At 43.4% G+C, this 26,482-nt stretch overlaps 2 protein-coding genes across 3 annotated transcripts in view; one reads left to right on the plus strand and one right to left on the minus strand.

Annotated features, from left to right (window-relative positions):
* Positions 1 to 26,173, plus strand: part of rnf32 (ring finger protein 32) — a 39,264-nt gene extending 13,091 nt beyond the window's left edge. The window contains exons 5-9 of one of the 2 annotated variants that reach the window (XM_058394562.1): positions 6,828 to 6,952; positions 8,747 to 8,855; positions 9,865 to 10,038; positions 11,826 to 12,051; positions 24,105 to 26,173. In XM_058394562.1, the coding sequence (XP_058250545.1) occupies positions 6,828 to 6,952; positions 8,747 to 8,855; positions 9,865 to 10,038; positions 11,826 to 12,038 (621 nt within the window). In that variant the 3' untranslated portion in view covers positions 12,039 to 12,051; positions 24,105 to 26,173. Of the gene's footprint in view, positions 1 to 6,827; positions 6,953 to 8,746; positions 8,856 to 9,864; positions 10,039 to 11,825; positions 12,052 to 12,838; positions 13,612 to 24,104 lie in introns of those variants that run through there. The other variant, XM_058394561.1, reaches the window with a different exon arrangement.
* Positions 13,756 to 26,482, minus strand: part of lmbr1 (limb development membrane protein 1) — a 31,955-nt gene continuing 19,228 nt past the window's right edge. Inside the window, exons 10-17 of the mRNA XM_058394560.1 lie at positions 22,199 to 22,279; positions 21,897 to 21,973; positions 20,192 to 20,269; positions 16,870 to 16,943; positions 16,687 to 16,777; positions 16,508 to 16,574; positions 16,023 to 16,184; positions 13,756 to 15,581 (exon numbers count right to left, since the gene is read on the minus strand). Of these exons, the coding sequence (XP_058250543.1) occupies positions 15,496 to 15,581; positions 16,023 to 16,184; positions 16,508 to 16,574; positions 16,687 to 16,777; positions 16,870 to 16,943; positions 20,192 to 20,269; positions 21,897 to 21,973; positions 22,199 to 22,279 (716 nt within the window). The 3' untranslated portion in view covers positions 13,756 to 15,495. The remainder of the gene's footprint in view (positions 15,582 to 16,022; positions 16,185 to 16,507; positions 16,575 to 16,686; positions 16,778 to 16,869; positions 16,944 to 20,191; positions 20,270 to 21,896; positions 21,974 to 22,198; positions 22,280 to 26,482) is intronic.

Genomic DNA, 26,482 nt, shown 5'->3' on the forward strand with positions numbered 1-26,482 from the left:
TACAACACCTAACACACAACAGTCTACAACAATTTAACACACACCATCTAACACACAACAATCTACAACATCTAACACACAACAATCTAACACACACCATCTAACACACAACAATCTAACACACAACACCTAACACAACAATCTACAACACCTAACACACATCATCACACACCATCTAACACACAACAATCTACAACATCTAACACAACAATCTAACACACACCAGTCTACAACACCTAACACAACAATCTAACACACCAATCTAACACACAACAATCTACAACACCTAACACACACCAATCTAACACACAACAATCTACAACACCTAACACACAACGATCTACAACACCTAACACAACAATCTAACACACACCAATCTAACACACAACAATCTACAACACCTAACACACAACGATCTACAACACCTAACACAACAATCTAACACACACCAATCTAACACACAACAATCTACAACACCTAACACACAACGATCTACAACACCTAACACAACAATCTAACACACACCAATCTAACACACAACAATCTACAACACCTAACACACAACAATCTAATACACAACAATCTAACACACAACAATCTACAACACCTAACACAACAATCTAACACACACCAATCTAACAACACCTAACACACAATAGTCTACAACAATTTAACACACAACACCTAACACACAGCAATCTACAACACCTAACACACAGCAATCTACAACACCTAACATACAACAATCTACAACACCTAACACACAACAATCTAACACACAACAATCTACAACACCTAACACACATCACACACCATCTAACACACAACAATCTACAACATCTAACACAACAATCTACAACACCTAACACACACCAATCTAATACACAACAATCTACAACACCTAACACACAACAATCTACAACACCTAACACACAACAATCTAACACACAACAATCTACAACACCTAACACACAACAATCTACAACACCTAACACACACCCATCTAACACACAACAATCTACAACACCTAACACACAACAATCTAACACACATCACCTAACACTTACCAATCTAACACACAACAGTCTACAACAATTTAACACACAACACCTAACACACAACAATCTACAACACCTAACACACAACAATCTACAACACCTAACACACAACAGTCTACAACAATTTAACACACACCATCTAACACACAACACCTAACACACAGCAATGTAACACACATCTAACACACAACAATCTACTACATCTAACACACAACAATCTAAAACACAACAATCTAACACACACCACCTAACACACAACAATCTACAACAATTTAACACACAACAATCTACAACATCTAACACACAACAATCTACAACATCTAACACACAACAATCTAACACACACCATCTAACACACAACAATCTAACACACAACACCTAACACAACAATCTACAACACCTAACACACATCATCACACACCATCTAACACACAACAATCTACAACATCTAACACAACAATCTAACACACACCAGTCTACAACACCTAACACAACAATCTAACACACACCAATCTAACACACAACAATCTACAACACCTAACACACACCAATCTAACACACAACAATCTACAACACCTAACACACAACGATCTACAACACCTAACACAACAATCTAACACACACCAATCTAACACACAACAATCTACAACACCTAACACACAACAATCTAATACACAACAATCTAACACACAACAATCTACAACACCTAACACAACAATCTAACACACACCAATCTAACAACAATCTACAACACCTAACACACACCAATCTAACACACAACAATCTAACACACAACAATCTACAACACCTAACACACAACAATCTACAACACCTAACAACAATCTAACACACACCAATCTACAACACCTAACACACAACAATCTACAACACCTAACAATCTAACACACAACAATCTAACACACAACAATCTAACACACATCACCTAACACTTACCAATCTAACACACAACAGTCTACAACAATTTAACACACAACACCTAACACACAACAATCTACAACACCTAACACACAACAATCTACAACAATTTAACACACAACAATCTACAACACCTAACACAACAATCTAACACACACCATCTAACACACAACAATCTACAACACCTAACAACAATCTAACACACAACAATCTACAACACCTAACAACAATCTAACACACACCATCTAACACACAACAATCTACAACACCTAACACAACAATCTAACACACACCATCTAACACACAACAATCTACAACACCTAACACAACAATCTAACACACACCAATCTAACACACAACAATCTACAACACCTAACACAACAATCTAACACAGAACAATCTACAACACCTAACACAACAATCTAACACACACCAATCTAACACACAACAATCTACGACACCTAACACACAACAATCTAACACACACCAATCTAACACACAACAATCTACAACACCTAACACACAACAATCTAACACACACCATCTAACACACAACACCTAACACACAACAATCTAACACACACCACCTAACACACAACAATCTAACACACAACACCTAATACACACCACCTAACACACAACACCTAATGCACAACAATCCATCACACAACATCCATCAATCACACATCCATCACACATCATCCATCAATCACACATCCATCACACATCATCCATCAATCACACATCCGTCACACATCATCCATCACACATCAATCACACAACATCCATCCATCACAGAACATCCATCCAACAATCTAACACACACCAATCTAACACACAACAATCTACAACACCTAACACACAACAATCTAACACACACCAATCTAACACACAACAATCTACAACACCTAACACACAACAATCTAACACACACAACAATCTACAACACCTAACACAACAATCTAACACACACCATCTAACACACAACAATCTAACACACACAACAATCTACAACACCTAACACAACAATCTAACACACACCATCTAACACACAACAATCTACAACACCTAACACAACAATCTACAACACCTAACACAACAATCTACAACACCTAACACACAACAATCTAACACACACCAATCTAACACACAACAATCTACAACACCTAACACACAACAATCTAACACACACCAATCTAACACACAACAATCTACAACACCTAACACACAACAATCTAACACACACCAATCTAACACACAACAATCTACAACACCTAACACACAATCTAACACACACAACAATCTACAACACCTAACACAACAATCTAACACACACCATCTAACACACAACAATCTACAACACCTAACACAACAATCTAACACACACCAATCTAACACACAACAATCTACAACACCTAACACACAACAATCTAACACACACCATCTAACACACAACAATCTACAACACCTAACACAACAATCTAACACACACCAATCTAACACACAACAATCTACAACACCTAACACACAACAATCTAACACACACCATCTAACACACAACAATCTACAACACCTAACAACAATCTAACACACACCAATCTAACACACAACAATCTACAACACCTAACACAACAATCTAACACACACCATCTAACACACAACAATCTACAACACCTAACACACAACAATCTAACACACACCATCTAACACACAACAATCTACAACACCTAACACAACAATCTAACACACACCATCTAACACACAACAATCTACAACACCTAACACAACAATCTAACACACACCAATCTAACACACAACAATCTACAACACCTAACACACAACAATCTAACACACAACAATCTACAACACCTAACACACACCATCTAACACACAACAATCTACAACACCTAACACAACAATCTAACACACACCATCTAACACACAACAATCTACAACACCTAACACAACAATCTAACACACACCATCTAACACACAACAATCTACAACACCTAACACAACAATCTAACACACACCAATCTAACACACAACAATCTACAACACCTAACACACAACAATCTAACACACACCAATCTAACACACAACAATCTACAACACCTAACACACAATCTAACACACACAACAATCTACAACACCTAACACAACAATCTAACACACACCATCTAACACACAACAATCTACAACACCTAACACAACAATCTAACACACACCAATCTAACACACAACAATCTACAACACCTAACACACAACAATCTAACACACACCATCTAACACACAACAATCTACAACACCTAACACACAACAATCTAACACAACACCTAATACACAACAATCTAACACACACCACCTAACGCACAACAATCTAACACACAACACCTAATACACACCACCTAACACACAACACCTAATCCACAACAATCCATCACACAACATCCATCATGCATCATCCATCAATCACACATCCATCACACATCATCCATCAATCACACATCCATCCATCACACATCATCCATCAATCACACATCCGTCACACATCATCCATCACACATCATCCATCACACATCAATCACACAACATCCATCCATCACACATCACACAACATCCATCACACATCATCCATCCATCACACAGCATCCATCAATCACACATCCGTCACACATCATCCATCACACATCATCCATCACACATCAATCACACAACATCCATCCATCACACATCACACAACATCCATCACACATCATCCATCCATCACACAGCATCCATCAATCACACATCCGTCACACATCATCCATCACACATCATCCATCACACATCAATCACACAACATCCATCCATCACACATCACACAACATCCATCACACATCATCCATCCATCACACAGCATCCATCAATCACACATCAATCACACAACATCCATCCATCCATCCATCACACAACATCCATCCATCACACATCACACAACATCCATCACACATCATCCATCCATCACACAGCATCCATCAATCACACATCAATCACACAACATCCATCCATCCATCCGTCACACAACATCCATCCATCACACATCATCCATCCATCACACAACATCAATCACACAACATCCATCCATCACACAACATCCATCACACAGCATCCATCAATCACACATCCATCAATCACACATCCATCACACAACATCCATCCATCACACATCCATCACACAACATCCATCCATCACACAACATCCATCCATCACACAACATCCATCAATCACACAACAACAATCACACATCCATCCATCACACAACATCCATCCATCACACATCCATCACACACACATCATCCATCACACATCCATCAATCACACATCCATCACACAGCATCCATCAATCACACATCCATCACACAACATCCATCCATCACACAGCATCCATCAATCACACATCATCCATAACACAACATCCATCACACAACATCCATCCATCACACAACATCCATCCATCACACACCATCCATCAATCACACATCCATCACACAACATCCATCACACATCATCCATCCATCACACATCATCCATCCATCACACAGCATCCATCCATCACACAACATCCATCCATTACACAGCATCCATCCATCACACAACATCCATCACACAACATCCATCAATCACACATCCATCAATCACACATCCATCACACATCATCCATCAATCACACAACATCCATCACACATCATCCATCACACAACATCCATCACACATCATCCATCCATCACACAACATCCATCCATCACACAACATCCATCCATCACACAGCATCCATCCATCACACAGCATCCATCCATCACACAACATCCATCCATCACACAACATCCATCCATCACACAACATCTATCACGCATCATCCATCACGCATCATCCATCACGCATCATCCATCACGCATCATCCATCACGCATCATCCATCACACAACATCCATCCATCACACAACATCCATCCATCACACAGCATCCATCCATCACACAGCATCCATCCATCACACAACATCCATCCATCACAACATCCATCCATCACACAACATCCATCCATCACACAACATCCATCCATCACACAGCATCCATCCATCACACAGCATCCATCCATCACACAACATCTATCCATCACGCATCATCCATCACGCATCATCCATCACGCATCATCCATCACGCATCATCCATCACACACATCATCCATTACACATCATCCATCAATCACACAACATCCATCACACATCATCCATCCATCACACATCCATCCATCACGCATCATCCATCACACAACATCCATCACACAACATCCATCACGCATCATCCATCACGCATCATCCATCACACAACATCTCACACATCATCCATTACACATCATCCATCAATCACACAACATCCATCACACATCATCCATCACTCACACAACATCCATCACACATTATCCATCACACATTATCCATCAATCACATTTCTTTTTTATATGCCTTTCCTTCTTCCTGTCTTTTCCACCTTCTTCCATCCTCCCCTTCCTTTCTTCCTTCCTTTCTGTCTTTTTTTTTTTTTACTTTTCTCTCCTTCCTTGCTTCTTTACTTCCTTCCTTCCTTCCTTCCTTCCTTCCTTCCTTCCTTCCTTCGCTTCCTTTGTCCCTCTACTCTTCCTTCCTTCCTTCCTTCCTTCCTCTACTCTTCCTTCCTACCTTCATCTACTCTTCCTTCCTTCCTTCCTTCCTTCCTTCCTTCCTCTACTCTTTCTTCCTTCCTTCCTCCCTTCCTCCCTTCCTTCGTGTTTGAGGAAGTGTGCTGTGTGTTCAGGTGTGTTTGAGGAAGGTTGAGCGCTTTTCGGGGAGGAAGTGTTGTCCACTCTGCAGGACAGAGCAATATGAGACTAGAGTGATACACGATGGAGCGAGACTCTACAGAGAGAAGTGTGCTCTCAGGTATAACATCACTTCCCTGACATTGTGTGTGTGTACAGTATCTCACAAAAGTGAGTACACCCCTGACAGTTTTGTAAATATTTGATTATATCTTTTCATGTGACAACACTGAAGAAATGCCACTCTGCTCCAGTGTAAAGTAGTGAGTGTCCAGCCTGTATAACAGTGTAAATTTGCTGTCCCCTCAAAATAACTCAACACACAGCCATTAATGTCTAAACCGTTGGCAACAAAAGTGACTACACCCCTAAGTGGAAATGTCCAAATTGGGCCAAAGGTGTCAATATTTTGTGTGGCCACCATTATTTTCCAGCACTGCCTTAACCCTCTTGGGCATGGAGTTCACCAGAGCTTCACAGGTTACCACTGGAGTCCTCTTCCACTCCCCCATGATGACATCACAGAGCTGGTGGATGTTAGAGACCTTGTGCTCCCCCACCTTCCGTTTGAAGATGCCCCACAGATGCTCAGTAGGGTTTAGGTCTGGAGACATGCTTGGACAGTCCATCACCTTTACCCTCAGCTTCTTTAGCAAGGCAGTGGTCATCTTGGAGGTGTGTTTGGGGTCGTTATCATGTTGGAATACTGCCCTGTGGCCCAGTCTCCGAAGGGAGGGGATCATGCTCTGCTTCAGTATGTCACAGTACATTCAATGAACTGTAGCTCCCCAGTGCCGGCAGCACTCATGCAGGCCCAGACCATGACACTCCCACCACCATACTTGACTGTAGGCAAGACACACTTGTCTTTGTACTCCTCACCTGGTTGCCGCCACACACGCTTGACACCATCTGAACCAAATAAGTTTATCTTGGTCTCATCGGTCCACAGGACATGGTTCCAGTAATCCATGTCCTTAGTCTGCTTGTCTTCAGCAAACTGTATGCGGTCTTTCTTGTGCATCATCTTTAGTAGAGGCTTCCTTCTGGGACAACATGCAGACCAATTTGATGCAGTGTGCAGCGTATGGTCTGAGCACTGACAGGCTGACCCCCCACCCCTTCAACCTCTGCAGCAATGCTGGCAGCACTCATACGTCTATTTCCCAAAGACAACCTCTGGATATGACTCTGAGCACGTGCACTGAACTTCTCTGGTGGACCATGGCGAGGCCTGTTCTGAGTGGAACCTGTCCTGTAAAACCGCTGTATGGTCTTGCCCACCGTGCTGCAGCTCAGTTTCAGGGTCTTGGCAATCTTCTTATAGCCTAGGCCATCTTTATGTAGAGCAACAATTCTTTTTTTCAGATCCTCAGAGAGTTCTTTGCCATGAGGTGCCATGTTGAACTTCCAGTGACCAGTATGAGAGAGTGTGAGAGCGATAACACCAAATTTAACACACCTGCTCCCCATTCACAATTGAGACCTTGTAACACTAATGAGTCACATGACACCGGGGAGGGTAAATGGCTAATTGGGCCCAATTTGGACATTTCCACTTAGGGGTGTAGTCACTTTTGTTGCCAACGGTTTAGACATTAATGGCTGTGTGTTGAGTTATTTTGAGGGGACAGCAAATTTACACTGTTATACAGGCTGGACACTCACTACTTTACACTGGAGCAGAGTGGCATTTCTTCAATGTTGTCACATGAAAAGATATAATCAAATATTTACAAAAATGTCAGGGGTGTACTCACTTCTGTGAGATAGTGTACACACACATACACTTCTGTGAGATACTGTACACACACACACACACACTTCTGTGAGATAGTGTATGTGTGCGTGTGTGTGTATGTGTGTGTGTGTGTGTGAGGTTGTAGATTATTAGGTGTGTATTTTATTCCTGCAGGATTCAGGCCTGGTGGCGAGGCTGTGTGACCCGGAAGTGCTACAGAGACATGAGGAAAGTGGTTCCTCCGAATGATCCACAGCTGCGACACACATTCTTTCAGCTGAAGGTGAACATTTCTATTAATGTTTATTCTTCATTATTCATACACTAATCACATTCTTAATCATAAACTCTCTCTGTCTATCTCTCTCATTCTTTCTTTACATTCTTTTTACATTTTAAACTATTTTCCTCTTCAGATTAAACAGGTTTATAAAAACGTTCTAGTTTCCGTTACTACAATTCTTTAAAAACTTTTTTATTTCTATGTTTTCTTGTTTGTTTTTTTCTAAAAGTTTGTATCAGTTTTCCAGATCTAAAATTAGGAGCAATTTATTTAAAAAAAATGAATTATTACTGAATTTAAACCTTCATTCAATTATTTCTTTTTTATAGAAAAACTAAGCTCATTAGGGGGTGTGTGTGTGTGTGTGTGTGTGTGTGTGTGAGAGAGAGAGAGAATCAGTCAAACACCGGACATTCCTGGGACACACACAAAGCCCAAGTGTGTGTTTACATGTCCACTCCAAAACATACTTTCTCTTCAGAGAGTGCGTCCCAGGACACACACACACACACACACACACTTTTTTTTTTAAATCTGTGTGTTTTACCTGATGTTCAGACAAACACTGCTGTTGTGTTAATGCAGAAAAGAATTCCTTCATCTCAGAGTGTTTGTTTCAGGAGTGTGTGTGTGTGTGTGTGTGTGTGTGTGTGTGGACTTTAGCTCCTCCTCCAATCAATCCGTGATTAATTCACTAAAATGTATGAATTCTCAGTGTCACCTGTTGCAGTGTTTATTACAGAACACAAACGCATTTTAAGCTCATGTTGCCATGGTAACCTGTATAAACTGTACCACACTCTGGCCTTTCTAACTGGAGCTTAAACACAACAGACTCTCTCTGTCTCTCTCTCTTTGTTTGTCTTTCTTGCTTGCTCTCTTATTGTGTTGTTTCTATCTCTATCTCTTATTTTCTCTCTTTTTTTCATTTTCCGTCCCTTGTTCCTTTCTTTCTCCCTTACTCTTACTGAGTAAATCCTGAACCACTCTGATGGTGATCTGATTTCAGTTTCAGGAGCTGAATGATAGTCTGGTTCAGTCATTCAGCAGTGACGTGGACTCGTTCCTGCGCGATCTCGACCACAGCGTTGCTCAGAGCCGAGACGTCTTCCAGCTGTTCGATCTTCTCCACAGCAGCAGCAGCGGAGTGCAGGAGGAGGAGTGGATGAAGGCACAGGAGAAGGTACAGCGCGTTCTTTATCTATTACTTTAATATAAACAAGTTAGAAATCGAACTCAACATTGAAACACACAACCCAATGACCAGACAACATCGAAACACACAACCCAATGACCAGTCAAAATTGAAACACAACCGAGTGACCGGACGACATCGAAACACACAACCGAGTGACCGGACGACATCGAAACACACAACCGAGTGGCCGGACGACATCGAAACACACAACCGAGTGGCCGGACGACATCGAAACACACAACCGAGTGGCCGGACGACATCGAAACACACAACCGAGTGGCCGGACGACATCGAAACACACAACCGAGTGGCCGGACGACATCGAAACACACAACCGAGTGGCCGGACGACATCGAAAACACACAACCGAGTGGCCGGACGACATCGAAAACACACAACCGAGTGGCCGGACGACATCGAAAACACACAACCGAGTGGCCGGACGACATCGAAAACACACAACCGAGTGGCCGGACGACATCGAAAACACACAACCGAGTGGCCGGACGACATCGAAAACACACAACCGAGTGGCCGGACGACATCGAAACACACAACCGAGTGGCCGGACGACATCGAAACACACAACCGAGTGACCATACGATGCGTGAAGGTGAAGTGAAGCTGGTACTCGACTGCAGATGTTCCTGATGAAATGTATCTATAAATGGATAAAAAGCACATCTATGCTTTACCCCACCACCACCACCAAGACCACCAGCACCAAGACCACCACCAAGACCACCAGCACCACCACCAAGACCAGCACCACACCACCAACATCAAGACCACCAGCACCAGCACCACCACCAAGACCACCAGCACCACCACCAAGACCAGCACCACACCAACACCAACAGCACCAAGACCACCAGCACCAACATCAAGACCACCAGCAAGACCACCAACACCAAGACCATGAGCACCAGCACCACCACCACCACCAGCATCAGCACCAAGACCACCAGCACCAAAACCATCACCACAACCACCACGCTGGTGATTATTCTCCTGAAGCAGCGTGAGAGCACTGAGTGCAGTATTAGTGATGTCATGGGTCAGGAAATACATTTTAAAACATTTAAACAGGAAATAAAAAGGCTTGTTCTTATTGGATCATCCAAAAAAAACTGTTTACATAGCAGCGACCTCGGAAGCGTTCCATTTAGCTGGAACTCCAGCTCCCACCTCGTCTGAAGTTTATCCTTCACACATCCGAACATAAATTCACAAGTCGAGCGCCATCAAAGCGCCGCTCCTCAATAGCCCTAATCCCTCTGGTCCCTGTCGGTCCATGGCGTGTCCTCACCTGTCTCCACGCTGCAGATGTCCCAGCGCCGCCTGAATGGAGCTCGACTCACTCGTAAATCAGCTCGCATTGTACACAGTGTTCACAACACAACACCGCGCTAACCACACGCACACAACACACCCACAGGCCAGGAAATTAAACCAACAGCAGATTTGTCGCCGCTTTTGTCGTTTATTAGCCGCTGCTTTGTAAGAAAATGAAAGCAGGAAGTTTATATTTCACCACGTCTGCTGCTTTATTTGCTTACTGAAAATGTCATGAAGTGTGTGTGTGTGTGTGTAACTTTATTATTTCATACAGATAACTGTGTAGAAATGTCAGTAATAAAGTCATTCATTTTACTGCTACATTCCAGAGAAGGGTTATGAAATGTACTAACATGTCTAGATTTCAGTAATATCTCTCAAGTCAGGAAATAATCTTTGGCATTAATGTGTTTGTCCTTGTGCTTTTGTCCCAGGCGATCCAGCGGGAAGCTCGCGACTGTCCGATCTGTCTGACCCCTCTGAGCGGCGCCCGCTCGTGCACTCCGGTCGTCCTGCTTTCCTGCTCCCACCTGTTCCATCAGTCGTGCCTGAGAGCGTCCGAGCACTTCTGCCAGGAGGGCGGCGCCACCTGCCCACTCTGCCGCCGTCACTACGTCTCGATGCCCCTTTATGACCTCGCCCACTAACATACCGTATAAGGTATGACGCTGACCACAAGTTAATTCTGGTTCTGGTGAATCAAATGGCATGAATCAAATAAGAAAATCATGACACTGGTATTTGATTCACCAGAACCAAACACCACATTGGTAACTGAATCATCGCATGTTTTAATGATTCATTCATCAAAGAGTTCTGGTGAATCAATCAAATACCAGACTCACTGGTAATTGATTTACCACGACCATTTGATTCACACTGAATGACTTGATTTGATCTGGTGAATCAGATACCTTACCTGGTCTTATGAACACCACATGGGTATTTGAGTTAACAAACTGAATCCTCACTTGTTCTAATGATTCGTTCAGCAAAGAGTTCTGGTGAATCATGTGTATATATAAAGTCATACGATAAATGATACACAATCTGATTCACCAGAACAATTCATCAGCGATTTGATTCATCAAAACAACTTGATTGACTTAAACAAATCCACACAATGTGATCTGATTCACCAGATCCAATCAAGTCACTCAGTGTGATTCAAATGGTTGTAGTGAATCAATTCCCATTTCAGATGATTTGTTCTATTGAATCAAACTGGTATTTGATTCACACAAACTCTCTGCTGAATGAATCATTAAAACATGTGATGATTCAGTTACCAGTGTGGTTCATATTTTTATTATTTGATTCACCAGAACTATTCAATTTGTTCTGCTCTTGGTTTTGGAGAATCAAATGGCAGGTTGATTAATACACTATATTGGCAAAGGTTTTGGGACACCCCTCCAGATCATCAAATTCATGTATTGTTTTTCAGGGGTTGAGCTCAGCCCCTTAGTTCCAGTGAAAGGAACTCTTAATGCTTCAGCTTCATACCAAGACATTTTGGACAGTTTCATGCTCTTTGTGGGAACAGTTTGGGGATGACCCCTTCCTGTTCCAACATGACTACACACCAGTGACCAAAGCAAGGTCCATAAAGACATGGATGAGTGAGTTTGGTGTGGAGGAACTTGACTGGCCTGCCTCAACCTGATAGAACACCTTTGGGATGAATTAGAGTGGAGACTGAGAGACAGACCTTCTCGCTGTCTTCTGACCTCACAAATGCACTTCTAGTGGAATGGTCAAAAATTCCCATAAACACACTCCTAAACCTTGTGGAAAGCCTTCCCAGAAGAGTTGAATGAATCAAATAGAAAAAATCATCACACTGGTACATGATTAGTCGTATCGCCAAAGAGAAACCATGTATACACAGACTCGTCTCTGTTAATTAAGGACAAAGGATTTGCATCAAAAAAAAGAACATTTATTTCCAACAGACCAGAAAATAAAATAAAATAAAAAAAGCAAGTTGGCGGCTTGTAATGGAATAAACAATTGAATTGCTGTTTTCACAGTATATAACATTCAGACCTTCCCTCAGTCCGGTGACAATGTTATGATCCATGCATTTTTATATTCATGGTCCAGAGAATGTCGAGGGGGAAAAAAAAAAACCATTTGATGATCTACAGATTATACAGTGACTTTGTACAAAAAAAAAAAAAAAACATTTGCATACTTTGTACATATGCTTTACTTAAAAAACAAAACAAAATCAACAATCGTCCTTCGGACACGCGGTACATTCAGATGTAAAATGTGACAAGTCAGCTTGTTGAATTATTCAGATTTTTATACATGACCTTTTCACAGGTTGGAAATTCAGTGTCCCTCATGTGAGATCTGTTTTTAAAAAGCCCCAACCTCATTTGAACAACATTTAAAACACATGGAGCTTTCAGTTTTCAGCACTGACGTCGTAAACTGGCCGTTTCTGGGCTTTTTGTTTATTATTAAGACGGTCACATGAGGGGTCACAGTGAATTTGTCTATAAAAAGGTGCTTGCAGACGCAGCCGTCCCACGTCGACGCTCGCCAGGCATGTGCCGAAGATCAGAGCCACGATACGTCAGATCCACGCTCTCGGAAATACACACATTAAATCATCAGACTGGTAACTGATTCATCAGCACCAGTAAACTCGTCTGGAATTACCGAGCTAAATCAATTAGAATGTCATGACTCAGGTATTTGATTCACCTTAACCAGTCAATACACTGGTGATTAAGTTACTGAAGTGAATCAACAAAGAATCAAATAGTAAGGTGTTGATTCAGTTTGATGAATCAAATACCAGTCTGAAAATGTGTTCTAATGAATCAAATCACAATATGACAATTTGATTCACCTTAACCAGTCAATACACTGGTGCTTAATATACTAAAGTGAATCAACACCTGTTCTGAAGAATCAAATAGTAAGGTGTTGATTCAGTTTGATGAATCAAATACCAGTGTGAAAAATCTGTTTAAAGAATCAAATCACAATATGACTCAGGTATTTGATTGACCTTTAACTGAACAAAACACTGGTACTTAGTTTATTAAAGTGAATCAACACTTGATCTAAAGAATCAAATAGTGAGGTGTTGATTCAGTTTGATGAATCAAATACCGATCTGAAAATCTGTTCTAATGAATCAAATCACAATATGACACTGGCATTTGATTCACCAAATTGAATCATCAAATCGAATCAAATAGTAAAGAGTTCATTCATTTAGATGCTTAGGTGGCAATTTGTTCAAATGAATCATATATAAGAGTTGATTCAATCTGGTAACACTAGAAAGAATCAACACTTTAACTCTTTAGAATGACTAAGTGTTTGTTCAGCTTGGTGAATCAAATACCAGCCTGAGAGTTGATTCACTATCTGAAGAGAACAAATCCAGTGGTTCTGGTGGATCAAATGTTCTGAAATGAATGTTAATGTGGTTCTGATGATTCGTTCGAATGAATCGATTCGATCGGTTCTGCTCCAACAACTAGCAACTCCTTCTTTTATGGCACTGTTGCACACACCCCATGTGAGGGATATCTATGACATCACACTCAATGAGGTCAGCACTTTGCACATCGGCACATGCCTCACACATACACACACACACACACACACACACACTTTCTCTCTCTCTATATATACACCTGGCGACTATTAAAGCGTCTGTAAAATCCTCCCCTGTCTCATAAGGCATCAGAGGTGTGCATTTTTTTTTTTGGGAAATGAACAAAAACAAACACACACTGTACAAAAGATTACAATGAGGCAAAAAATATATACAGACAAATACAAGACTTACACGATGATTACGCCGTCACGTTCACCTGAGCCCACTTATTCACAGCATGGAGAAAGAAAAGGATTTAAAACTGCATTAAAATGCGCAAACTTCTAATGGCTTGTGTGTGTGTGTGTGTGGGAGAGAGAGAGAGAGAAAGAGAGAGATAACGGAAAAAAGAGGCTTAATGAAAGTCTGCACTGTAAACGTTAACAAAGCCGTCTGATGGGACTGTGTGTGTGGTAATAAGGCGTCTTCTCTCCAGCCGTACCCTATGTCTGTGTGTGTGTGTGAGAGAGAGACGTTCAGAGCGTCTTCTGATGGCCGTTAGCTGCTAGTTTATTTGACTCGGCTTCTGTGGGACTGGTGGAAAGATTCAGTTTATCCAGACCTATAAGTGAAGGAGAGACAGTTCAGATCAGTGTGTATACACACACACACACACACACACACACAGTGTAGAAGCTGACAAACAGACAGACAGGTGGAAAACTAAAGTGTGTTTAAGTGGTGGATTAAAACTAGCTGGTGGTTGGATGGTGTGTAGTTAGTGTGTGTGTGTTTGTCGTCGTGTTGGTGTGTGTTGGGGTGTTTGTCATGGTTGTAAGGTTTCGGGGTGTTTATTGACGGTTGGATGGTGTGTGTTGAGGTACTTGGAGGTGATGTAGGGGTGTGTGTGTTGAGGTACTTGGAGGTGTTGTGTGTTGAGGTACTTGGAGGTGTTGTGTGTGTAGGGGTGTGTGTGTGTGTAGGGGTGTGTGTTAGGGAAGTTGAAGGTGTTGTAAGGGTGTGTGTGTGTATAGGGGTAGTTGAAGGTGTGTGTGTGTGTTACCCAGTGCTTTGAGCAGCTCTTCTCGGACAGCGGAGGTGAACTTGGTGATTAAACACAGCGTGGTCACTACAGCGAACAGCAGATTATACGACAACACGATGTAGAAATTCCCCAACCAGTTAAACCGACCGAAATCCCCCAACAAGTCGAACCTGGTTATTCCTGACACACACACACACACAGAGCAGAGATAGAACATAATCACCAACTCATTATTAAACATTTTTAAGACAGAAGTGTGTCCACGCTGAGAGTTTACCTTTCCCACATCTGTGTGTGTGTGTGTGTGTGTGAGAGATGGAATTCTGATTCATGCAATCACATCTTTTCTTTCATCTATTCAATGCTGTGAATTTTTCTGCTGAGTCACACACACACACACACACACCTATTTGAACAGCTGTGGCAGTAGCTTAGCATATTGTTTATTGTTGCTATTGTCACACTTGCTAACCTGCCGTTTCCACACACACACATACACTTACCAAGCGTTCTGGACATGACGGGGAGAGCAGAGCTCAGGACCAGGATGGACACACAGCAACCGATGATCTGGAACCACAAGCAGCTCATCAGTTCATCGATAAATTCATCCATTAAATCCTTCACTCTGTCCATCTGTGTGTGTGTGTGTGTGTGTGTGTGTGTGTGTGTGTACACATACTGTGGTCATAGTGGTGTCATCCTTCCTGGGTGTGAGTCCCTGGAAGATGCGAAGGCTGTAGAACCCCACAACAGAGGAGACCATCAGGTAACTGCAGCACAGTTAAGGTTAAACACACACACACACTTCCAAACACACACACACTTCCAAACACACACACTCATCATTAACAGTGTTGGATACATCATGAGGACAATTTCAACCACAGCCTGAACGACACCAAACGTCGAGAGAGACGCATTCCCGATCCCAGGATCCTGCAGAGACAGACAGACAAAGACAAACAGAGAGAAAGGAATAAGATTGGAGTTGGGATTTGACCTTTGACCTCTTGCTATCTACATGTCCAACAGCTCTGTGAAGCTGAGAGATGACCGCTCTAATTCTCCACACGCTTTCTCTTATGATCCTCCATTAGAGCAGAGGAACATCAAAACACACACTGTGTGTCTCACCTGAAGGAATGTGCAACACACACACACACACACACACACACACACACAGGTGGTTTGTGGTGTGCAGTATGATGTTACCTGTCATAAGTGACATCATTAGCGGTGTAGAACGTTACGACTGGGTCACATGACCTCATCAGTACGCGTAATGATCTCACAGTGTTGTTGGTGATCCTGTCTGCTTTATTCTTCCTGTCTAATCCATCCATCAATCCCTCTATCCAGCCATCTGTTTATTAATCCTACCATCCATCAATCCCACCATCCATCCAATTTACTTATCCCACCATCCATCAATCCCACCATTAATCTAGCCATCTGTTTATTAGTCCCACCATCCATTAATCGCTCCCTCCCTTAATCCCACCATCCATCCAATTTAATAATCCCACCATCTATCAATCCCACCATCCATCCAATTTAATAATCCCACCATCCATCAATCCCACCATCCATCCAATTTACTTATCCCACCATCCATCAATCCCACCATTAATCTAGCCATCTGTTTATTAGTCCCACCATCCATTAATCGCTCCCTCCATTAATCCCACCATCCATCCAATTTAATAATCCCACCATCTATCAATCCCACCATCCATCCAATTTACTTATCCCACCATCCAGCCATCTGTTTATTAGTCCCTCCATCCATCAATCCCACCATCCATCCACCAATTTACTAACCCCACCATCCATTCATCCTACTATTTATCTATTTATCAATCCTACCAGCCAACCATCAATCCTTCCGTCCATCCACTTATCAATCCTCCCAGTTATCCATCTTACACTCATCCTACCATTCTCCGATCTGTTCATCAAACCCTCCATCCATTAAATGATACCCCATGAAACCATCAGTCATCCATCCATCTATCCATCCAGACGTGTATTCATTTCTGCCATCCGCTGCTCCATTCATCAGTCTGTTTATCCTTCCATTCAGAACGACGTTTCAGAATGAAGTGAAAGTAGAACACGTGATTCTAGTTTATATTCTAGAGAAAATCAACAGAACATCCAATCAGTCCGTCCGTCAGTTAGCCAGCCCATCTGTCACTCAGTCAGTCCAACCGTCCATCTGTCCGCCCCTCAGTCCATTCGTCCATCCATCAGTCAGTTAGCCAGCCCATCTGTCACTCAGTCAGTCCATCTGTCCATCCATCAGCCCATTCGTCCATCTATCAGTCAGTCCATCCTTCCAAAAGTCAGTCCGTCCGTCAGTCCATCCATCAGCCTGTCCGTCTATCAGTTCGCCCATCAGTCCATCCATCCATCCATCCATCAGTCCGTCCGCCAGTCCGTCCATCCATCAGTCAGTCAGTCAGTCAGTCCATCTGTCCGTCCATCAGTCAGTTCATCCCTCAGTCCATCCATCAGTCAGTCCGTCCGTCAGTCAGTCTGTCCATCCGTCAATTCGTCCATCAGTCCATCCGTCTGTCAGTCCGTCCATCCATCAGTCAGTCAGTCCATCAGTCAGTTCGTCCCTCAGTCCATCCATCCCTCAGTTCGTCCATCAGTCCATCCGTCTGTCAGCCCATCCGTCCATCAGACCGTCAGTCAGTCTGTCCATCACTCCATCCGTCCATCATTCAGTCTTTCAGTCCATCAGTCAGTCTGTCCGTCAGTCCTTCAGTCAGTCACAGGCAGTGTCTCAAATGAACGTCCTGCAGTACATGACAGGACAGGTTTGTGCAGAAAGTGTGTGCACTTCATCCCTTCTGCAAACAACAGTCCAACATCTGGACGCCGTACACAAGCGTGTGATGTAGCGCTCAGGCAGAGAGATTACGCCGTGTTATTTCAAGGCATCTGCATGTTTCCTGGTGTGAGTTTATTCAGCACATTCTCCCGAGCGCATTACGGCTTAGTCCTCTTCCTTTTTTCTTTATTTTTCCCCCTCCTCCATCTTGTTTGAACACCTGTTTACACACCGAGCGCGATTGGCGATTTGGGAGGAAAAAAAATGCGGTTTCTGTTCTCTCCTCTTGTGTCGTTAATCTGTTTGATTTGTTCATAAAGCCGCTCAAACAGCACATCCTTCAACATTTCCCCCCCTCCCGTAACGTGAAGCTAAACGTGTCCATACTCTCCTCTCAGGTCGCCTCGGGACTTGCAGAACCACCGTTAGCTCGGTTCCAAAGCCTGACATGAAGGTCATGTGTAGTGTAGCGTAGCGTAGCTGTGGGGGTCGTAGGCATGGATGGTGTGGAAGTGTGAGATGACAGAAAAAAAAACAATCTCGTGTAATCAGTTACTATAGGAACCGATAATGAGGGTGTTTACGTGAGGCTGGGAAACAAATCCACACCAATCAGAATTCAAGAGCGAATGTGGTAGCTAAACGGAACCTTGCTAGCTCAACTCTCTGAGCCAATCAGAAACGAGGAGTTTCCACGAAGTCAGCGTTTGAGGCGAGGGAGCGGAGCGGAGCTGTGTGTGCGATGTGAAGCGTAGCATGGCGCTGATCCAGCTCGTCAAACACACAAAAGCCGTTTCCAATTTCAACGCGGCCGCGGCTAATCGTGCCAGGACAGAGATCTCGGCGCTAATCAAATCGTTAAAAAAGACAATCTGTACCGTAGCCTCTGCAGGGTGGGGAAAACACACACACACACTCACACTCGTGTGTTAGAAGGCCTGGATATTTTGACATTTAGGTATCTACCTGTAAAAACATGTTGAAGATGCAAATGCTTCTGAGCCCCAAGCTCCATCCTGATTGGCTGACGCTCTGCAGCTCTCGGCCAATCAGTGCACTTTATTAGATATTTCAGTGATGATGGCCATTATAGCAGACTCGGTGGGTGAACAGCTTCCATTAGGTGAGCTCTCTCTCACACACACACACTCACACACACACACTCACCTGCTGTGTGTGTGCATGTGTGTGTCGCCTCATCATGTTTGAGCGACTCTGAATGCTGCACGATATCAAACACTCGAGCCGCCAGATACCCATCTGATTCACTCGCCATCACACCTGAGCATATCTGGAATTCTATTCACACTGCTCTGTGTGTGTGCGCGCGCGTGTGTGTTCTTACCGCTGATCCTTTCGGTAATGCCGTTTCATCCACCAGCAGGTACAAAATGTTCAGAGCCACCAGAAACACAGAGATCGCCTACAAACAATTTCATTCAGAAATAAATCAATCAATCAATCAATCAATCAATCAAACAATCATGTGAGCTTATGTCATATATAATAATAAAATAATTACACACATCAGGTGGGTACTGTGTGTGTGTGTGTGTAAGAATGAGTGATTTGTGTTGCATGGGTGTGTGCAGTGTGTGTCTGCTGTGCAAGTGTGTGTGTTATATAGATGTTCATGTTTTATGTAAGTGTGTGTGTGTGTGTGTGTATGTATGTAAGTGTATACTGTGTAGGTATTGCTGTATAATGTGTAAGTGTGTGTGTGTGAGAAAGTGTGTGTGTGTGGGGTTATACAGGTGTGTGTTGTGTCAGTTTTGCAGTATAGTGTGTAAGTGTGTGTGTATTGTGTAGGTTTTGCTGTATGGTGTGTGTGCTGTGTAGGTTTTGCAGTAGGTATGTTAGTTTTACATAAGAGTGTGTGGGGGGGGGTATACAGGTGTGTGTTGTGTCAGTTTTGCAGGATAGTGTGTAAGTGTGTGTGATTTGTATGGGTGTCTATTGTCTTGGTTTTGCTGTATGGTGTGTAAGTGTGTGTGTGTATCGGTGTGTATTGGGTAGGTTTTGCAGTATGGTGTGTAAGAGTGTGTGTGTGTGTGTGTAAGAGTGTATATCGGTGTGTGTAAGAGTGTGTGTGTGTGCGTGTGTGTAAGAGTGTATATCGGTGTGTGTTGTGTAGGTTTTGCTGTATGGTGTATAAGTGTGTGTGTAAGAGTGTGTGTGTGTGTATGTAAGAGTGTGTGTGTGTGTGTGTGTGTAAGAGTGTATATCGGTGTGTGTTGTGTAGGTTTTGCTGTATGGTGTATAAGTGTGTGTGTAAGAGTGTGTGTGTGTGTATGTAAGAGTGTGTGTGTGTGTGTAAGAGTGTATATCGGTGTGTGTAAGTGTGTGTGTGTGTGTGTGTGTGTGTAAGAGTGTATATTGGTGTGTGTTGTGTAGGTTTTGCTGTATGGTGTATAAGTGTGTGTGTAAGAGTGTATATCGGTGTGTGTAAGAGTGTGTGTGTGTGTGTAAGAGTGTATATCGGTGTGTGTTGTGTAGGTTTTGCTGTATGGTGTATAAGTGTGTGTGTAAGAGTGTATATCGGTGTGTGTAAGAGTGTGTGTGTGTGTGTAAGAGTGTATATCGGTGTGTGTTGTGTAGGTTTTGCTGTATGGTGTATAAGTGTGTGTGTAAGAGTGTGTGTGTGTGTGTGTAAGAGTGTATATCGGTGTGTGTAAGAGTGTGTGTGTGTGTGTGTGTAAGAGTGTATATCGGTGTGTGTTGTGTAGGTTTTGCTGTATGGTGTATAAGTGTGTGTGTAAGAGTGTGTGTGTGTGTGTGTAAGAGTGTATATCGGTGTGTGTTGTGTAGGTTTTGCTGTATGGTGTATAAGTGTGTGTGTAAGAGTGTGTGTGTGTATGTAAGAGTGTGTGTGTAAGAGTGTATATCGGTGTGTGTTGTGTAGGTTTTGCTGTATGGTGTATAAGTGTGTGTGTATATCGGTGTGTGTTGTATCAGTTTTGCTGTATGGTGTTGTGTATGTGTGTATTGTGTAAGTGTGGCTGTTGTAGACATGTAAAGTGTGTGTGTGTGTGTGTGTGTGTGTGTGTTACCGTTCCAGCGAGCAGTATTAACATGACGATGGGGTAGAGGAGGTTCTTCTCCCAAACTGACGCTTTCTTCCTCCTCTCTAACACACACACACACATTCAAGTATTTTACACACATGCTGTTCCTGTGTGTGTGTGTGTGTGTGTGTGTATCAGTCACTCTGAGTCACTGCAGTGAGTGAAAGTATTGCCCCCCCACCCCCAACCCCCAACCCCCTCGTCTCAGTTCCGTGTGCTGGACCTGGTTACTGACCGTCCCACTGTAGTGTGTGTGTGTGTGTGTCGGTCAGTGAGGCGTCTCTTACCCAGCTTGTGTCTCTGTGAGCGGACACTGTCCAGTTCCTTGTGAAGGTTCTGGGAGGCGGTCAGTATGAGGGGCACTGAACCTGACAGGAAGAAGGAAACAGAAACAGATTAAACACAGAGGAGGAGGAGGAGGAAGAGGAAGAGGAAGGTGCGAGTGGAAAAGGAAGTGATCGATGATGATGATGATGATGATGATGCAGTAAACCTGTAGATTCAGACAGGTGGAGATCTGAGCTCATGTTTATAGAAAGAAGGTGAACTGAAAGGAGGAAAACATAAGGGAAGAGGAAGAGGAAACACCTCCTCCTGATCCAGAGACCAGCTGTCTGTCTGTCTGTCCACCTGTCTGTCTCTCTCTGTTATTATCTGTCCATCAATCTCTACAGCTATCTGTCTGTCTCTCTCCCTTTAATCATTCACCTATGTGTCTCCATACCTATCTGTCCCCGTCTCTCTCTCTATCCCTCTGTCTCTCTCTCTGTCCATCTGTCTCTCTCTCTCATTATCCACCTGTCTCTCTGTGTCAACCTGTTTCTGTCTCTGTATCCACCTGTCTCGCTCTCTGTTCACCTGTGTCTCTCTTTATCCACCTGTCTCGCTCTCAGTCCACCCACCTGTCTCTCTTTTCATCCATCTGTCTGTCTCTCTATCCACCTGTCTGTCTCTCACTCTTTAATCAGTCAACCATCTGTGTCCATATGTATCTGTCCACCTGTCTCTCTATTCATCCATCTGTCTTCCTCTCTTTATCTGTCTGTCTCTCTCTGTTATTATCTGTCCATCAATCTCTACAGCTATCTGTCTCTCTGTCCAGCTGTCTGTCTGTCTCACTCTTTAATCATTCGTCCATCTGTTTCCATATGTATCTGTCTCTCTGTCTTACCACCTCTATTTGTCTGTATCCATCTTTGTATATCTGTCTCTCTATTCACCCATCTGTCTCTCTTTTCTCTGTTCTGTCCATCAATCTCTACAGCTGTCTGTCCCACCCACCTATCGCTCGACTTCTACCTCTCTACCTTTAATTTCTCTCTCTCTCTTCCTCTTTCTCTCTCCCCCACTCTCTCTCACCCCCTCTTCTCTCCTTCTCCCCCCCTCCCCCTCTTCCCCCTCTGCCCCCCCTTTCTCACCCTCTCTCTCTCCTTCTGTGTCTCTCTCTGAGAGTGTGAGTGAGCGAGGAAGCGAGACAGGGCGTGTTGTTCTAATCATCTTAATAATCACATTTTGATCAAAGCGATTGGGGAAGGATGACAGATCGACGTTTTATTGCACGCCAGTAACGCTGTAACACAAACTAATTGCTGTGTCTGAGTGTGTGTCTGAGAAAGTGTGTGTGTGTGTGTGTGTCCTGAGGCCATTCTCGGCTTTTGAGGAATGACAGAAATGAGGTAGGATTTTAAAAATAATAATAGCAGCTAAATAAGACTGCGGTTTTCCTGGGGAACCCCTCACACACATCCCCCTCAGGCACACACACACACACACACACACTGTTCTTGCTCTTGCTCTCCTTTCAATACTTCAGGGTATTTTTAAAGCCAGTCTGAGCAAATTTAAAGCATTAACAGCAAACGCTTCCTAATGAGCTAAGAATGGCAAAATTAGCTAAACTAGCTTGCTGGCTAACTAACCTCCAATAAGCAAAGCTCATGCTTTGACGTTACCATGACAACCGTGCCTCCGCTCGTTACCCAGATTTGCTAGCTCGCTAGGTGCTTAGCATGACGTCCTGGAGTAATCTCATGTGAGCGCTAGTGACATCACAAACTGATCTTACCCTAAGCCCCGCCCCCAAATCTGTGTTTAATGTTTAAGCTGTTCAAGAGGAAAGTTCAAGAGAAGTTAGTCAAAAAGAATGTGCCCTTCACATAAAACACTCCGTGTGTGTGTGTGTGTGTTTTGCAGGAAAGATGACATCGGTGCTCCCGCATTACATCAGCTTGGATTATGCAAAGCAGGGAGACGTTGCAAGGTCACTGCGCATCTGGACAGCGAAGAAATGCAGGAAATGAGCCAAGAGCAAGGACACACACACACACACACACTCTCACACACTCGCACGCGGTCCTTTGTAGAGAGAAAGTTTCATGGTGATTAGTTGTAGTATATGGAAGCAGCTTGGTCTCAGTATTTTGCAACCTTCCTTCAAAGGCAGTTTCACAGATTCATGACACCGCTGCCAAATTCTGACCCCAGCATCGAGCGACTGGACTGTGGTGGGAATGTGGGCAGTTTGGATGATGGTCAGATGTTGCTTTTTTTCAGCGGCTCAGGCTGTGGTGGTGGTGTGGGGAATCTAACACCATCCAGTCTAGCCTCGTCTGACCACTGCAACCAGAAAAGAAGAAAACCTGTCTCCCTCTCTGTGTCTATACACCTGTCTCTTTCTATCTGTCTCTGTCCACCTGTCTCTCTATTCATCCATCTGTCTGTCTCTCTGTCCAGCTGTCTGTCTCATTATGCATCTGTCCACCTGTCTCTCTCTATCTGTCACTGTCCACCTGTCTCTCTATTTATCCATCTGTCTGTCTCTCTGTCCAGCTGTCTGTCTCTCTTTCTTTAATCAGTCATTCATCTGCCTCCATATGCATCTGTCCACATGTCGTTCTCTCTTTCCACCTGTCTCGCTCTGTGTCTACCTGTCTCTCTCTATCTGTCACTGGCCACCTGTCTCTCTGTCCAGCTGTCTGTCTCTTTCTCTATAATTAATCATCCATCTGTCTCAATATGTATCTGTCCACCTGTCTCTCTCTGTCCACCTGTCTCTCTCGTTATCCATCTCTGTCAACCTGTCTTTCTGTTCATCCATCTGTCTACTTCTCTTTCTCTGTTATTACCTGTCCATCAATCTCTACAGCTATCTGTCTCTCTGCCCAGCTGTCTATCCATCCATATGTCTCCATATGTATCTGTCCACCTGTTTCTCTCTCTCTGTCAACCTGTCTCTCTGTCCATCCATCTGCCTACCTCTCTCTATCTGTCTCTCTGTCCAGCTCTCTGTCTGTCTCTATCACTCTTTAATCATTCATCCATCTGTCTCTGTATGTATCTGTCTCTCTGCCTTTCCACCTGTCTGTCTATATATCTGTCTCTCTGTCCATCCATCTGCCTACCTCTCTCTATCTATCTGTCTCTCTGTCCAGCTCTCTGTCTGTCTCTATCACTCTTTAATCATTCATCCATCTGTCTCTATATGTATCTGTCTCTCTGTCTTTCCACCTGTCTGTCTGTATATCTGTCTCTCTGTTCATCCAGCTATCTATCTCGGAAAAGAAGAAATCCCATCTCTGGTATTTGACCCTGACGTGACCTCGAGTCTGTCTGATCGCTCTGAATAAATCCACCTTTGAGGCCTTGTGCTTGAGGGTCTCTCGGGCGGACGGACAAGCGGGAAGACCGTTTTAGAAGACCGTTTGTGTTGTCACTCATCACAAGACCCGCCCCCTTTTGCACCTCAGTACAGAGTTTAACTGCCCTGTAAGCATTAACTGGTGGGTGGTGGTGGTGGTGGTGGGGGTTGTATTTATCCTTTCTGAAGGAGAGCGAGAGGGAAGAGGGGGGAGGGGGATCAGTTCCCGTGTGGCGCTCACTTTGCAATTCCACTCAAGGATTTCGGACATTTGTTTCAGAAAGCCGCTCTGATCAAAAAAAAAAAAAAAAAAAAAAAAGATTCTTTGTTCCTGAAGAGCGGCGCTCGGCCGAGATGAAAGAACGCGCAATAAATGTAAACATAAACACGCCTCTCTGTCGTTTCTTTCTAGCTGCAGCACCTGCCCTGAAAAAAAGAACGAACAAAAAAAACACACTTTCCTGATAAGCTCGGTTCTCTCTGCGAGGCTGAATGCGAGGCTGATTTTTCCCAGCATGCCATGCGCTCAGGCATTCCTCATCGCCGCCCGGCTTTTGTGGCGGCGCAACATCAAACGGGAGATCGCAATAAAGTCGAATTTTTTTATCGGGGTGGGACGCTCAGATGCGTGCACATTGAGGAGCAGCGGCGAGGATTTAATCAGCCTCCATCAGCGTGCTTCACTGGACGCTAAAAACCTGAACTTTATCTACACCTCCTCAAGCAAAATAACTGTGTGTGTGTGTGTGTGTGTCGGGGTTTAAAAAAAACACACTCTGAACTCACACTGTGCTTCATCACTCTGAAACGATATTCTGTACATTGTGTGTTCATGATCGTATTTATTCCTCCAATCAGATGCTTCCTAGGGCGCATTAGCCCCGCCTCCAGGTATCGCTCGAATGTAGTTTAAGTTAAAAGACGTTCATTTGTT

Source organism: Hemibagrus wyckioides, linkage group LG07 (genome assembly GCF_019097595.1).
Source record: "Hemibagrus wyckioides isolate EC202008001 linkage group LG07, SWU_Hwy_1.0, whole genome shotgun sequence".
NCBI lineage: Eukaryota > Metazoa > Chordata > Actinopteri > Siluriformes > Bagridae > Hemibagrus > Hemibagrus wyckioides.